This window comes from Calidris pugnax, unplaced genomic scaffold (assembly GCF_001431845.1).
Source record: "Calidris pugnax isolate Ruff unplaced genomic scaffold, ASM143184v1 scaffold13, whole genome shotgun sequence".
Classification (NCBI taxonomy): Eukaryota; Metazoa; Chordata; class Aves; order Charadriiformes; family Scolopacidae; genus Calidris; species Calidris pugnax.
In genome coordinates, this window is record NW_015090810.1 from 23,229,918 (window position 1) to 23,246,799 (window position 16,882).

The following is a 16,882-nucleotide window of genomic DNA, read 5'->3' on the forward strand; positions in this document are numbered from 1 at the left end:
CTTGGGGAAGGGGGGGGGGGGGGGGAAGGAGTGTGGGAGGCAGCTCGGAGCTTAATTTCTTCATCTTCCATTTTAAACTTCATAGTGAAGAGTGGGGGGAAAAGAAAAAAAAAAAGAAATTCAGGCACATCCCTTCAAATAAAGTTGCAGACAAGCTAAAAGGCCTTTCTGAAATCCTGAACCTTGTTCCTTCCCACCTATTTCAGCGTGAGCCCAAACAGCCAGAGACTCCCTGCCTCAGCCTGGAGCCTGCTGGTCTGGAGGAGAGATTTCAAGTCACCACAAACAAAACCTTGCCCAGACGCCAACAGCAAACACCAGGACCAACAGGGTGAGGAGAAGCAATGGTTATCGTGAGTTACTGGGAAAGAGCAGGAGTTGTGATCCTGGAAAAGGGTCTGTATACCTTCAAAGCAAGGCGGGAGGGACCAAGAGGTTGCTGAAGTTGCTGCTGACTTGAACAGCAAACATTTCCTTCACTTACTGAGAGCTAAATACTGGCTACTAACAGAAGTTAATTTGCCCTTTCTAGGCATTCCTCTGGCCTGTCACACAACCATTTCCATAATCTTGCTGGGCAGCATCTTAAACCAGCTAGGACCCTTGCCTCAACACCCACCCTTTAAGTATTTATAAGCATTGATCAAATCCCCCTGCGCAGTCTTCTCCAGACTAAAAAGACCCAAGTCGCTCAGCCTCTCCTCATAAAGGAGATGCTCCAGGCCCCTAATCATCTTTATAGCCCTCTGCTGTACCTTCTCCAGCAGTTCCCTGTCTCTCTTGAACTGGGGAGCCCAGAACTGGACACAGTACTCCAGATGGGGCCTCACCAGGGCAGGTGAGGCCCCCTCACTTCCTCATTTTTAATTCAGCAGCACCCAGCGCTAGCCTTTATACTCTTCTCTCCTCTCCTGCCCAGCACATACAGGCACAACGGGCAAGTTTCCATCTTCTCTGTTGCTTCCATCCAAAAAGAGCTGGAGGGTTTTTACTTTGAGAGTTGACTGGGAGACCAAGAGGCTGATGAGGCAGAAGGGTTTATTTACAAATCAGTATTAAATCCCCTGTGTTCACAGAGATTGATTTACCAAGAGTGGATTCTGTTCATTTATTTAGAAGAGAGAGTATGGGGATTTTCTTTCAGTTTTTAGGCTAAGCTTTAGACAAGCTTTTCTTCAGCACCTGTAGAGGCTGGATCCTTACAGCAAGGAAAAGTCTGGAGACATCTGGACTACCTCAAGGCACCTGTTTCTCCTCTGTTGCCACACCAATAATTCACATTGCCCGCATGGCTGCACTCTGCTGGGTTCTTGCAAAGGACAAAGGCATCGTGTCGCAGCACAAGAACAGCTTCTGCTTTTAGTCTCTCACACCAGAAGACAAAAGGGTCCTCATCCTGGTCCCTACATTTCTGCCCCATCTGTTTGTGTATTAGGAAACCCTGGGAGTGCACAGGTCTCAGCTCTTTCTCCTTCTCTCACACTTAGCTAATCACCACATACACACAAATTAAAATAAAAAAGCAGGTAAGATGGCAAATCTCAACGTACTTACAGAATGCTGGGGGGGGGGGAAAAAGGCAAGTTTACCAAATGGTAAGCACAAGAGATGTGTTACGTTCTGGTCAGCTCTCCCCTTGCAAGGAGCTCAGGTGGCCATCCCAGGCTGGTAACACCACACACTCCTGACAGCCTCCCCCACCCTTCCACACTTCAACCTTGCCTTGACTCAACAGCCGCTCTGGATGGGGAGGGGAGATCACGCACCAGGAATGGACTCAGAAGAATTGCAGAGCCAAAGGGCCCAACATCCTGCGCAAGGGAGGGAGAAGCTGTTCACGAAATTATGAATATGCAGAAAACAATGGGAATCTGTGATTTCTGGCTGTATTTTCTGCTGGCAACCGAAGAAGCCCAATTGTATTTTTGTTGTTGGTGGTAAAAAAGATAAAAACCTAATGTAGAAACATAGTAACTGTAAAGGTTTGAAAAGATGGATAAAAGGCTTTTATTTCTAAACTGCCATCATCCCACTCAGAGCAAAAATGACTGAATTGCTACCATCCGAGTTGGATTAATGGTCTAGGTCGTGCTGTTTCCCATGTTCCTCCTCACTTGCCGGCAGCTGGATGTCCCTGCAGAACGATGCATGTATGAACATCCCTAACCAGAGGCCTGAACCCCAGACACCTTCCTCACGGCCCTCCGCTTCTGTGGGTGACAACACAGCCCGCGAGGCAATGGGCTCCTGTCAAACAAACTGTCACGTGCAGTCCTCTTTATTAATCAGGAAAGTTATTAGCTCTGTCTTCCGTGCAGGGCAGGAGCACGTGGTGGGCCAGGTTCCCACCTGTGTGTGTTGGCTGCCTCTTGGCTGCAGGTTGGGGTAAGAGCTGGCTCTGCGCCCACCCACCACCCACTCAGCTTCCCTTGGAAAGGAAACCCTCAGTTGCAGCAAGGAGGGATGCAAGGAGCCATTTGTCCTCATGAGCATCCCTAGAGAAAAAGAGAGAACTGAGGCGTGTTAAAAACACGCCCAACTAAAGAAAGGACAATTGAAGCAATGATTATCTACTCATCATCATCTTCATCTCTTCTTAAGAAAAAGGGTCTCTCTTACCCCACCAGCCATAAGAGGACTAAAAGGGTGCTGAGCAGCATGGTTGAAACGCAGTTATTAGCCACCTCCCTTCTGCCTTCAAGGCCAAAAGTGAGCTGTTGAAAGAGCACTGGGTCTGTGCTCTGACCTCCTGTGATGCAACCCACAAGCTTAACTGCACTGTAGCTCCTCATGGAGCACAAGCATTTTAATGAAGCATCTAAGCACGATTTAGACATTTCAGATGGACAAAGTCCAACACATTTCCAAACATCACTAGGTTGTTCCAATCTCAGTCTCTTCTAGTTTTGAGCACTTTTTCAAGCCAAAACTAGACCAGCTCAAGCTTATAAGTAATCCCAGGGTATTTAAATGCACAGCTCAATATTTAATGCCTTCTTCCAGAGAAACATCCTCCCAGCTATCTTGAAACACCCTCCAGTGAGCAGCAGAGACTGGATGCCAATCAGCATCTGGGGTGTTTCTCTGGGGAAAAGATCACAATGCACATAAAGCCAACACCAGAACTTCCAAGCGCTCATCTCCCATGACAGCCCAAGAGGTTCATCAGTGTTTTCTGAATCCAAGACTCCACAAGCTGTCATCTGCCTTCCAGGGTGCCTTGTATCTCATCTAATTTCGGTGCAGATCGGACATGAATTAAGACAACAACCTATACAGAAGAAAAAAAAACCACTTTTTTTTGCCCAATACAATCTTTCATTTCCTCTAACCTGAGAAAGACCATGCTGAGTAGGACCTCTACCATTCAGTGGAGCACGCGAGGCTTTGCATTCAGAGATACTCTCTAAGGAACATTTCAAGTATCACAGTTTTAAATTATGGATCACGTGGATGGATTAAGAACTGTCAGATCCTGTTTCCTCTTTTATTCCTTGTTAGGTGATCTTCACTTAATGGCTGCTGTTCAGGTGTTTTGCTGTTGAGGGTTTTTTGCTTTTATTATTTCAATAAAGGCAAAGATAAGCAGAAAGAAGCTGGTGCAGCGCTGGGAGTTGGGTCTGGCTGACTCTTTCACACGGTGCATCCGGAGCTGTGGGCTCCACCCTTCGTCTGATTTATTTTAAAAGCCTGCTGTGTCCATTAATGGAAAATTGGACTCTGTTCAGGCTGCGATGGTGTCCATGGGCAGGAAAATGGAAAGTTTCAGATTAAAGCTGCAGGAGATCAGGAAGAAAAATATCTGGTGAATTTAATTGGTGGCGGCAGCACAATTATTAGGGACAAATATTAAAGAAATGGCAATCTGTGACCCAAAGCTGCTTATTAGTTAGGAAGATAAAGAAGGGCAGCATGGAAGTCTGCAAGGCCACAGGGCTGAGAAATTGAAATTTTCCTCATCAGGAGGAAGTTCAGACACTTGGCAAAATTGATCTTTTGAATGTATATGATGGGACATCTACCACTGTGGTATTAAATTTGCATTTACTAACCACCCAAGTTATAGTCTCTTTAACTTCTTAGAGATCTGAGGCATATCTGATGATACTTGGGCCTCCCCTGCTCACTTTTGTACTCATCACTAGGTTTGAGAAAGTGGTGGGAGTCTCAGGGACATCATGCTGTAGTTTCATTGAAATAAGCAGCTGAGTAGAGGGAAGAAGTGACGGTTGCATTCTTCACTGAAGACCTGATGGAGAAGCCCATCAAGGCACATGGAAACCTATCTACACCTGGGTTGCTGCTGTACACAGAGCAGAAGCCAGTAAATCAGTGAACAGACTTTTCAAAGTGCAACTGAGCTTAGATCCTAGTAATGGGATTCTTAAGGGAAAAAATAGATAAAAAGCTGGAAAACCAAGTAGAATTTCTACTCTTAAACATACTAATTGACTTAATAACAATACTGTTCTCATATGATTTTTTTTTTTTAGTTAACAGTGTAGCCACAAAATAAAATAAATATTTATTTTTAGCATAAATGTAACTATGGCTATTTATGTAAGTCTACTATAGAATATGGGAGGAGATTAAACCAGTATGATGACATGGAAACTTAATGGATTCTACACCAAAAAAACCTCCAAAATTCCAAAACCTTAAAAGAATGCTCCAGCTGAAATCTCATGCCATGGCTTGCTTTATTGTTTGTTTTTAAACTATCACGTGGAAAATGATGATATAATTCTATAGCAGGAATATATTTTTGGAGTGGTCAAAAATATTTCAGAGTACTTTCTACCTTCCTATTAAGGCAAGATAGCTGAATCTCCAGCCCATGGAAGAATTTGTCATGGAATTCATGAAGTCTCTCAGAGGGACCAACATGAAAGACATCGGCTCTTTAAGACTGTGTTCACTTCTCTCCTTTCCCTTAAAAACATAAACACTTGCAAAACCCTTCCAGTCTTTACCTTTGGATGAAACGATTGAGTGGACTGGGAGCTGATGCAATATAATATTCTATTATTTTCCACCTCCTTGCTGAAGTCACAGCTGAAGACATTCCCATCAGCACAGCCATCTGTTTAAGGGAGCTGTATCTAGCCTGCAGCCCATGCAAAGTGAAGAGAGTATCATGATTGATTGATAAGCAGATCTAATTTGCATCAGTTTAAAAGAAGGTGTGGTTTATTAATTCACAGTGCAGAACAGGGTAACAGATCCAAGTTTCTGCTAGTCTAGAAAACTCTCCCTATTTTCCTCTGAGCTGCTGAAGCCCCAGATGCTGGCACCAAGAGGTTACACCATCATCTCAGCTGTTCTCCACTGCATCTACTCCTTTAAAACTGACTTTCCATGGTTTCAAAGGGGAGTTTGAACCAGATTGGTGCCCTTGTGTCACGTTTTCAGAAAAACGAAGAGTAAAACACAAGGCAGATTTTGAAGGGAAAGGGGAAGCTATTTTCTAGCTTTTACAACAATTTCTGTTGCTGGAGGTTAAGGGTTCCCCTGTCAAAATTTTCAGTGGCGCTGCCTTTGCAATTCAGCATTTGCTTGGGTGAACTACACTGCTTTTCTCCAAAGATTTCTTAATCACAGAGGGTTTGCTTTATGGGTTTGTTTGTTTGTTTTAAACCAAAATAAAACAATATAGTTGAGTTTTTTCCATCTGAGAGGCTGCGGTAAGCAACTTACCCATACAACACGGCTATTCACAACACGAGCCATTCAATTCTTTGCTCAGCAATTTTAATATTCCACTTTGAATACAGCTGAGCCACATGAAATTCTGTTGTGTAAGGCTCCCCTTGAAAGTAGAGATTTATTTTCTTTGGTTACAGCTCATGAAGTCTTGAGGCTACAACCATCTGTGTTAATCTCCGCACAGTCTGTTCTTATTCATCATCAATAATAAGCGCAAGGAGCACCCATGCTGAAGACAGTATGAACAGACAAGTATAATAAAGAAATAAAAGCCGTCTCGCTGAAATTTTAGCTTCTGTGTCTATCTTACGTCCTAGTTCTTTGACTATAACTGGAGACATTAAAAGAGAGAAAACAATTAACTTCGCCCTGAAGGAGCATCATGTTTGAAAGAAAGTTCAACCCTGTTTTCTGAGCAGCCCCCGCTGGAGTGATTTGCAGATCTCAGTCTTTGGCAGTGGGGCAGCCAGAAGCAGGAGGGCAGAGAGAAGAACTTGGAGGCTGTTTTCTTCTGACTCCTAAAATTCATCCTGTCTCTCACACTACAGCTATTGGCGTGTTCTCCACTGACTGCTGAAGTTTGCTACACAAGTGAAGCTGGTCGTTGAACTGCTGGCAAGAGAGATACAGGGCAATGCCTGCAGAGCCACACACAACTTTACGTCTCGCTTCATCTCCAGGGACACCAGAACGGCGTTGGCACTTCTGTCACTCGGCTCAAACGAAGAAACTCACTGTAAGGCTGACCACGCAGGGAGCTGTTGAGCATCCCTAGGCAATGTGTTGATAATCTTCTTGCTGGCACTGGACTGCCCACAGGGTTGCAGGCTCATGGGGAGGGAAGGTCTCAATTAAAATTTCTTCTGACTGCTCTAACGTGAGTGAATTTCATTTGCTAATTTGTGAACCTGTGCAGGTAACTGACAGAGAACCACAGGGACCCCTCCCTGGAGAAGGCAAAGAACAGACTGAATTTCAGGCCTCGGACAGGGAGAGATGACTCCTTGAGGGAAGTTCTCCATGCCTTGTTTGAAGCCAGAGCTCATCCCTTGATGTGCCAGAAGGTGCGTGACAGATAAACAGCAAAAATCCCTTTTGGTTCCCATCTCCAGCCGGGGCTAGAGGGGACGATCAGCCAGCCTGGCTGAGCCCCCCAGCTTTCAAAGGAAGGTCTGAGAAATATTTGCCTCGTGGTGTTTCCACCCCAGTCAATGACTGCTTTCTGCTCACACGATGTGCCTGCTAATTACAGCAGTGCAGTTCTTACGGTGGGCATTTGCAAATCACCAAAACATTTACTTCATGCTCGAACCATGGTCCTCTTAGCAGAGACTTTAACCCTCTTGTGAGGGTGTCAGTGATGCTCCTCCACTTAGGGCATGGCAAATGGTGTTCCCAGCTCTCCACCTTTCCTTTCCATCTCTGTTGCCAAATGGCTTAAGGAGGGTAACTCCAAACTAGCAGTTTCTCAATCCGAATACCCATTTCCTCCAAAACACCACCAACCTTTCCCCTTATCAGTTTCGAAGGGGTTGTGCTGGAGGCTGGTTGTATTCAGCCAGCTTGCCGCAGGCAGGCCTTGGTCCTACGCACTATCGCAAGGCACTGGGTGCCTGAAGCTCCAGCATAAACAAACTTGTTGCTGCATCAGCTTTCCTCATCGGCAAGGGGTACAGAAAACAGACATTCAAAAGCGTAAACACGGATCAAACTCCTACAGGAAAACAGGCCTCACGTCTGCTTCCTGAGGTGCACTCACCCTCTGGTACCTGAAACCAACTTAAGTCTTAGGGTAGAGGAACCACCTCTTCACCAGCCTCACCTGTAAAAGCCCAGGTTTGCCTCCCTCTCGAAACGATGCTTATGGGGAGTCATGGAAGGTGCAGGGCCACTGATGGCAAACAGTGGGAAGAGAAGCTCGAGTCTTCTCAGTTCCTGACATCACGCAGCATTTCCTACAGTCACGTCTGCAGATGCAGTTACGGGGTTCCACCCACTGCTGGGCAGGAGTGTTGAGAGAGGCTGGCACCCATTTTACTATATTCTTCTACATACCGGCTTCTCCATCCAGGCCACAACCCGGCAAATGAACAAGTTCTGAGCTGTATGTTTTTAAATCTTAATGACAGAGCATAAGACAAAATATACTAAGCATGCTCTCAGTCTGGCTTTCAAAGAGATTTTATACACCGTCAAATCAAGAACTTAAGACACCAAGTGGCTGCCCCTACCTATTCTGGAAGCCAAGACATTAATTAAAAGGTAAAAGAACACTGCCTGGTTGCTTCCCATCTCAGACAGTAAGGAGGAGGTACATACCCCACCTCGGTGATCAAAGAGACAACACAACTTTTTCACTCAAATTCTTTCAAAAAATAGACAATTTTCTAGCAGAAATCAAGGCTTACAGAATGTCACTTTCAAATCATAGTTAAAAAAGGGTTAAGCTTCTCGAATGAGGCAATTAATATGGAAATGGTTACACAACTTTCATGGGCTCCTCTAATTCCTTTTTGGGACTAAACAGACACGTATTTGCAATATACCCTAATAAAAAAAAAACAAACCCTATGAATAAGCAGCACATTTTTCAGAAGCAAATCTCTTCCTATTTTACCTCCTGGTACAAAAGTACTTTGGCCTCAATTTTTTTCCGTCCTGCCCCCAGTCTCCTTCCCCTCACCCACGCCTTCTTTTCAAACAAAATGAGCCTGTCCCTGTGTCTATCGTCTGGAACAGGATTAAAGTTTCACACTGAGCCTGTTGCCTGGTTCACAGCAGCAGATGATCTGTTTGAAAGCTGTTCATTCAGCTTCTGCTCCGGGCAAGACAAATTTGCTACGGAGTTTTCTTCAACCCACCATCTCCTTTAGCTTTGAGGTAAAACAAAGCTGGAAGAAACCTCTCCTCAGCACTCAGTACAGCCCCCAGCAACTAACTTTTCTACAATACTTAATAAAAGCATCCTTTTCAAAACACGACCTATACTGAGATCACATTTCTTGAATTCTTCTGCTCTTCTTGTTTGAGGATGAGAAACAAGAACATAAATACATATACCCTCATCCACTAACTCAGACATAGGTGTTATAAAATAGTAAATTAGAACTCTATCCCTTATCGAGCGTTGTAATAGGTTTATCGCTTTTTTAAAAAATAAAAAAAAATCTTTTCCTATTGCTTTTTGCTGAGATCATTTGCTCTTCAAATTTTCATCTTCAGTATTAAATTGGTACTGAAAGATTGGCACAGATTCTCTTCCAACACAAAGCACAACAGCCACACAGCAATAAGCAACAACAGAATCGCTTCAGTGGTAAGCATCGGGTTCATTTAATTCCTTTAATAACATTTTCGTCTGGAAGCTAAATCACAGCCGCCAGATCCAGAAGATTATTTTGAAACAGAATCTCTGCTGCCTGCCTTATAGTAACCCAGTAAACATCCATCAACTTTATACTATTCCAGTCCTCTTTCTCTGGCACTTGCCTTTAAGTAGAGGCTCTTTATCATGGAGGGCAGCCACACGCGCGACTCGCGTCTCTGCAGCAGATAATATTCAAGCCTTGTCCCAAACCAATTACTTCAGCGATGAAAAAAACCTGACATTTGGAAAATAAAAGTGTAAGCAAGATAAGAGCAAAAAGGTATTACAGGATTCAGGAAAATCACTGTCAGACTGGTTTGATCAAAACCAGTAGATGTGAGAACAGTGTGATGGGACCTGCTGTCCCTCAGACAGCCCAGCACACTCTGAATTCTCTTTCTAGTCTCACATGCCGACAGCCCAAAAACTGGGGAGCCTTCAGACAGTGAGTTTCTTAGACGATGGATTCAGATAAAACCAGAGGTTCTTCCACCAGCTGAGCTACAGACCCACTGCTTTGCATTCAGGCACTAATTAGTGTCATTGCATCTTGGCAACGTAAAGGATACTCTTCCTTCCTCAGAGCTGTGTGTTTGTCACCCTGTATCTTTGACTGACTGGAAAAAAGGTCAATTAGATAGAAATAATTCACCCTTTGCATATTTGCTCTCTAAATTACTGAACGTAACCATCCACTATTCTTGCAATACCCATCTTAAGCTTGAACTTCTGAGGTTTCCTGCTTTGAAGGTCATTGTAATAACTCCAAAGCGTGTTTTTTACCATGCAGCATCCCTCCTTCCACAGCAGGACTGAATTAAAGATCAGGACGCCGCTTCCTCCAGAAATCACGAGGTCTGCTCTGCCCCATCCCCTCCAGTCACCAGCCTCCACAGTTGGCCAGTACATGCCTCTCTTCCCCACGTTTCCCCTCTGCTGGGATCACCTCCCTGCCAGGGGCCATTTCCTGCCAGGACCAGGGAGCCCAACCGGCACCTCTTGGTGTTTCTTCTCCCCTGGGTGCCGCTGGTGGGAACGCACCCCTTCCCAAGATCAGCAAAGGAAGGGAGGAGCCAGGGTCTTCCCATAGGTGCCCTCCCATGGCTCACCTATGGATTGGTACCACACTCCTGCTCTGAACTGCCAGCTGAGACATCACCTTTGGGCTGCAGGTTTGCAGGCTGACATCCCACCCCAGCACTCACACCTTGACAAAGGCACCGCTTGTTCCAGAAGCCCTCTGAAGGTCTGTCTCTCTCCACAACCTCTTCCCTACAGCAGGGCTAACCCTCTGATGGCTCAATCCCAGCTCTGCTGTCACTGAAGAAGAAGGAAGCCAACCCATGCCTTTAGCACCTTGAGACAACCCTGAATATGCAAAGGTGGATTTTGAAGGCCTTGGAGCTCCACTTCCACCCAACTTTGAGTCTTCAGCAAGGCTGATGAGCCTCGTGCTGGTCTGCAGGAGTCATCCTCACCTGAAGCAGGTCGAGTTGGTTCAGAGTGTGCCTTTTCATCCCAGCCATGTTTGACAGAGGAGCCCAACTTCCCTGTTAAGCCTGCTTCCTTGATTTGCTTCTGTGGCAATCAATTTAAACCTGCAGCATTTTACTTTCATCAAGCAGAGCCTTGGAAATGCAAGCACCTTGTGCTAAGGCACAATAAGGAAAGCAGAAGCAAACAGCTCAGTGTTGCATGAAGTAATATAAAATACATATAGATGCCTGGAGTTATATAAAAAGGTAGTGGGCTTACTGTGCAGGGAGATACTGATTCAGCAGCTGCAGAGACTGAGTTCCCCCAGAGCATAGACGATGAAATGCCTGCTGCAACCCAACCACCTTCACACAGCTGCCCCAAGCACACCCTCTGCAACCAACCAAAGACCTGCAACAACTCCCGCTGCTGACTTGGCTGCTGGCTTTCTGCTGAGACCACCAGCAAGAAAGCAAACAGGTGTTCAGGGTTTTGGTTTATTGCTATGAACAGCACAGTCAAGAGAGAGGAAGGAAAAACAAAGCCACCAGCCTGCAGCCTACCCTTGAAAGTTGTGCAAGAAGAAAGGTACATGATGAGCTTTTCCCACAGCAAAGGTTCCAGCTACAGTTGCAAAACCTCAGCTATCACACAGGGACTCTTTCATGAGGTCTCCCAGGGTCACCAGTCACTTCCAAACCAGCAGAAAGCTGGCACAGCAAGGATCCTATCATATTGCCACAACTGGCTGGCAGAGCCAGTTGCCTGGGGAAAGCCAGCGTGCTGCAGCCATCACTCTCAGCACTGTCTGAATTTAGGGACGGGAGGGCCATCAGGGTCCGTGGCCGGCTGTGTCCTGGCTCACTGGGTGCGAGTATGGGCTCAACTCCCCATGACATGTGGCTCACACTGGTTTCAGGACAAGTGCTCAGGTTCAAGCACATGGGTTTTTTTCATGCTTGTCCCTCTCTCTCCTCCTTTCTTCCCACACCTGAGGTTTACTGCCTCGCAAGAGAATTGCTCACTCCAAACTCAAACCAGAGCACAAACCAACACAGACGGACAATATGCCAGTGTAAACAGACCCCTTGCGATTAACTGAGATAAACTTAGGTACAATACAGGCCAGAGCACTTCTCTGAGTGTTCTTCTTTAAAAACTACAGCATCTTTTTCTGAAAAACAACTAATCTTTACCTAAAATTCTCCAGTCATAGAAACTGACTGCCATCCTTCATAAAATTTACCTTCTTGTTAAACTACGGTGTTTTATTTGAAGTTAAAATGTAGCTATGCCTTAAAACCCAGCTGGTGGAATTTGTTAGACTGAAGCAGATATGCCCCCCGCTAACTTTAGCCTTCTCAAAGCCATATGTCTTGTCTAGACGAGTCACCTCGTTTCCATCTACAGAGAGATGAGCACTTCCAGAGGGTATTCTAGTCATATCACCACAGCAGTCTATTCAAGAAGAATCATCTCTGCGAGGGCACCTCTCTCCTTCCTTTGATTCATCTGAAGGAAACTTTGTCAACTTAGATTAAGGGACTACACTTTAGATACCTACAGTCATGTGAGACAAGTCCCTCTCCTCATTGAAGATTTGTTATCAAGCTGCTTTTACCATGTAGATCTTCCCCACAATATTACCAACTCATCGTTTAATATTACTTTCACAGAGATTGCTTTCCCAGGCACTAATACATCAAGACTAACTTCTAACAGCCATTAAGCAACCCGAAATGAAATTATTTTAAGAACTCTTGAGATGAATTGCCTTACACTCTTTATGACGTTCATTCAAGGTTCATAATCTTTGTTGCCTCTTGCAATAATTTAAGAGACAAACCACTGCTGGGAACAGTATGTGTCCCTCCACCCCCTCCAGCTGACAAAAATTTGCAGAGTTCAAGAGAAATCTCAGAGAGAGGGAGAGGAAAAAAAATAGACAAAGAGCAATCACTACAGATATTGAGATTTATTGCTGATTTCCCCATTCTGCAAAGCTGTCAACCCGCCGCAGTTCCAGAAGGGAATTATCTCCAGAAGCCCCATGGCCTCGGTCACCGTGCCAGTTCAGACGACGTGACTACAGACCTGTGTGCAGCAGCTTGCTGCTTACAGAGCAGTTGGAGACAAAATCCGTCCTTCCTGATCCTGAATTCATGGCAGGATCTGGGCTCTCACATTGTTTGGCACAACCTGCTGTCAGCTTCCAAGAAAAGAACTGGGGGCATCCAGTGGGGAATGCTGCTTTTCCTGAGTTCGGTTCCCTGTGCAAGAAGCCGCTGCTGAGAGGTTCTTGCACAGAGCCATCAGCATGAGAGAGTGCAGTTTTTCCTTTACCACATCAATCAGGAATAGTTTGTCTTGTGCTTTGAGGCAAAGGCTCCTAACCGTCCTGCCAAATATGCTGTGCTCTTACTAGCACTATTAATAGCATAGTTTTTCTTTCTTAATAGAAAAACAATAGGTCTCTTTCCTTGTGTTTGGTTGCACTTCTTCATTTCTGCTGCCATATTTTATCCAGTGATAGGGTCTCTAGGCTGCAAGTCAGCTCTTTTCCAGCTGGGGAGATCTGGTTCCTCTTTATGTGCCTGTCCTTTCAGTGTAAACAAGCAAAGCTTCTCCAACTCCACCGATCACAAGGCTGTAAACAAAGCATACCACAAATTTAGCATCAGGCAAGTCTGGCTACTTGATACAATGCCAAACAGCACAACATTAGGAGAAAGGTATTATTTTGTCTAAACACATTTCAACCTAGAGACAGTAACCCAGGTGATTTTTTTTCATTCATCTTGCTAAGAAAAGGCCAAACCCAGAGATGTCTTATGTAACTGACCTTATCAGAAACTACCCTTCCTATAGGGCTGGTGGCATTCACATGAAAATACAGACAGAAATCTAGATAAGAGAAGGTTGCACCTACTTAAAAGAACAGCTGGACAGCCATACACTAGCTAGAATAGGAAAGGAAGGCAAGAGAGTTTGAACCTCATTAGGTTAATGATTCCCCCTTGCAATTCCTGTTTGTGTTCTGTCCTGAAAACTTGACCAAGTCAGGAGGAGATGTCAGGTCTGAGTTTTGGGGACTGGGGAAATCAGGAAAAAGAATTTTGGTCTCGGGAGATGCCACTATAGTGAGGCTGGCAGAAATTCCCATAGAAATTCCCATTTTTGCTTCTCTTTGTGAGGAACCGGGCGAAAGCACCTGCCCCAGCTGCAATGGCACATGTGCCCAAGAGCTTCCTTCCTGTGCCACTCACAGCATCAGTGGTGGCACTAACACCTCTCCCCAAGGCTCGGGCTAGGAGCAGGGCTCCAAATCAGGATGAATGCTTTCACAAACAAAACCCTTCACTGAAATAAGCTATACATTGCACACTCAATCTGTACAACAGTTAATAATCCCCAAATCTCCTCCTCTACCTATCACAGCTGACTGGGATATGGTAGGACACCAACTCATCTCCCCTTTTATAACAGTGCAAAGCTAAGTGCACTGACCTTTCATCTTAGCCTCATAGCTGAGCTTATGAAACAGAAAAGCTCCTTAATGAACTTTATAAACAAAACAAACTTCTGTTAAGTTAATTTGTAAGACGGCTCTTTTTTTTTTTTTTTTCCTTGGGGAAAAAAAAAAAACATGTAAAGCTGAAGGCTCCCTGGTCTTTAATAGCATTACAAACACTTAAATCTTAGAGCTGTTTTAAAAATCACATAATTGCCCTTGTTCCCGAGAGGAACAAACATTGTATAACAACAGGACAATATCTTACAATTGCACAGGAAACAGCCCTGGAAAGTAGGTGCTGCAGACAGTCTGTAGACAGTCTGTGGTGGAGAGGGAGTACCTTTGGGTGTGGAATTACCAACAAGGAGCAAAGGGCTGCGAGGGCTGCAAGCTTTTCAAAAAGATCTAAACCATGTGATTCTGTTCGCCTGTAATCACTAACAACCTCTGAGCACTTATCTCTGGAGAGGGTTAACCCTCATGTCTTGCCTGGATTTCAGCTCCAGTTATAAACATACCCTCTGCATTAACTCCTTCAGAAGCTATGATTGGATACTGTATTCTTCCTCTTTACTACAAGGAAAAAAACCCCACTGAATATGGGAAGAACTAAACCTGACTGAGTCATAGAAATGACTCAATATCTTTTTTCTCCATTTCTATAGATGCATTGCTTTCTACAGCATTTTAAATGGAGACGTTAAGACAAGAAACCAATCTCTCCTGTAGTATTCTAAAAATTAGACTGGCAATTCTGTACAAAAATTAGTAAACTGTACATCCCTGTTCTGTAAAAAGGTGCCCGTGTCTAAATTGTTCTTTAATATCTTATGTCCTACTGCAGAGAAAAAGAATTCCTTTCTGAAGGATTTGAAATCTCAGGTACTCGTGTGCCCATGCAATCTATACTCACCAGATTACGAGGCCAATAAAAACCATCATTATAACTTCAAAATGAAGCAGAGCAAAAACCGTGGCTAAACGCCAACCCTTGATTTACCTTCAATTTACCATCTGGCAAATCCTCCGACTTCTGTTTATTGTGGGGTGACAGCTAACTGCATTTACCCATCACTCAGAAATTAACATATGATATTGTCCATGACAACACTGGAGCAACACTAAAAAAACCCAGTGATTAATGATCTCATGAGTGCTTTGCAGCTGCTATCATCTAACAAACTATTTCCAGAGCTTTGCTGATAGCCAAGGCTCTGCTGATGCACAAGCAATAACAGAACTCAGACAGATAAATAAATAAATAAAAGAAATGGTTATCTTTTGGAATTATGACAATCAAAGCGTAACAGTGGCCCTGGGGCTAATGCAATAGCACTAAAGATACAGATGTGCTCATCATTCATATTACTTTCAGTGCATATAGGGCATGTAGGATGTGTGCAACTATATGGGCCCGTGTGCTCACATTAACAAAGGTACACATCATTTATAGTATACATGTCAGTGAATACACACATATTATAAAAGCCTACCTCTAGCACGCACATGATAGACCTGCACAAACACATGTAAAACATGGTGAGGAATTGCAAGTTAATGGTCTAGACTAGGAGAGGTTTAAGTGCATTGGTATTAGTTCAGCCTCTTACACACATAGGCCACATAAACATACTCCGAGAGCTAAATAAAAAAATTACACATTACTTATTTTAGTATTTGAGATTACCAGCAGCTAACATACATATGGGGATGCATATTCACACATATGTATATGGAGCTAGTTTAAATGGAGATTCTCCTTCCTGTAACTCCTTTGTCACACCTGAAAAAAGAATATGCTAATCCCACTCAGTGCGGAGGTGAATCTTTAGGATGGCAATCAAACTGGGGAATGGGGGAAAAGGAAGCTTAAAGCTTTTCAAAAGCAAGCAGATTTTTATTTCCAACAACAAATCTGTCCTCAGAGCCACATGCGTAACCCCGTATTTAGTTGTTACTTGCATGGCTGAAGCGTTCAGGAGCATCAGCCATGGGCTGGGATTCCGTTTCACTGGGTGCTGTACAAGCACAGACCAAAAACATTGTCTTTGGCCAAAGAAGTTTGCACCCCAATCCTTTATATTACTACCTAAAAAATTCAGGTTAGGTGATTCATAATACGTGGCCACATATTACAAAATCCGGATACAGCTTTGGAAAAAGTTCATTATCATTATTTTTCTACTGTTTTCATTTTATGCATTCATAGTACACACTGTGTTAGGGAAACTTGAATGCACTCCATTGGTTAAAAAGATGCTGTCACCAAACCATGACTCCTGTGTTTTATTTCCAATTCTGCCACTAATTTATAGCGTGACTTTGAATGGGTCATTTATTTGCCTATTGCATCCATTTGTCTCGCTGTAAAACATGCTGAGTGAATTGTGGTGAGGCTTAATGTCCAAAACGTCCATGTTCTCCCACAGAGGCAGAAGAAACACTCTTCTATTTGTATTACTGTACCGCATCCATCACTGCACACCTGGTTCTCTTTAGATGCAAAATATTACTGGCATTAACAGAACTTGACATGTAAAAAGTATTTCCACATGAAGCACTGTGTGGAAATTCATTTTTACTGTTAAGAAAAGAAGCTCACGCAGGCACTTACCAAGAAACTGTAAGTACATTGGCAGTCATGACAAAGAAGAAGGGTGATAAGCTAGCAGTGATAACCTGTTAAATTGAAAGGGAAAAAAAAAAATCACTTTGTGAACTTGCGATATAACAAATGAAAACTGAAACACTTCTGCTGAAATTCAATTTCTGCATGCGCAGTCACATTTTTTTTCCTTTTCTTTTTCTTTGTTTCCTTA

At 43.9% G+C, this 16,882-nt stretch overlaps 1 protein-coding gene across 3 annotated transcripts in view; it reads right to left on the reverse strand.

Annotated features, from left to right (window-relative positions):
- Positions 1-12,517: 12,517 nt before the first annotated feature.
- TMEM241 (transmembrane protein 241) overlaps positions 12,518-16,882 on the reverse strand; it is a 56,093-nt gene continuing 51,728 nt past the window's right edge. For 2 of the 3 annotated variants that reach the window (XM_014938419.1, XM_014938418.1), the window contains exons 14-16: positions 16,678-16,742; positions 15,557-15,578; positions 12,518-13,196 (exon numbers count right to left, since the gene is read on the reverse strand). In XM_014938419.1, coding sequence (XP_014793905.1) covers positions 13,152-13,196; positions 15,557-15,578; positions 16,678-16,742 — 132 coding nt within the window. In that variant the 3' untranslated portion in view covers positions 12,518-13,151. The remainder of the gene's footprint in view (positions 13,197-15,556; positions 15,579-16,677; positions 16,743-16,882) is intronic. The other variant, XM_014938420.1, reaches the window with a different exon arrangement.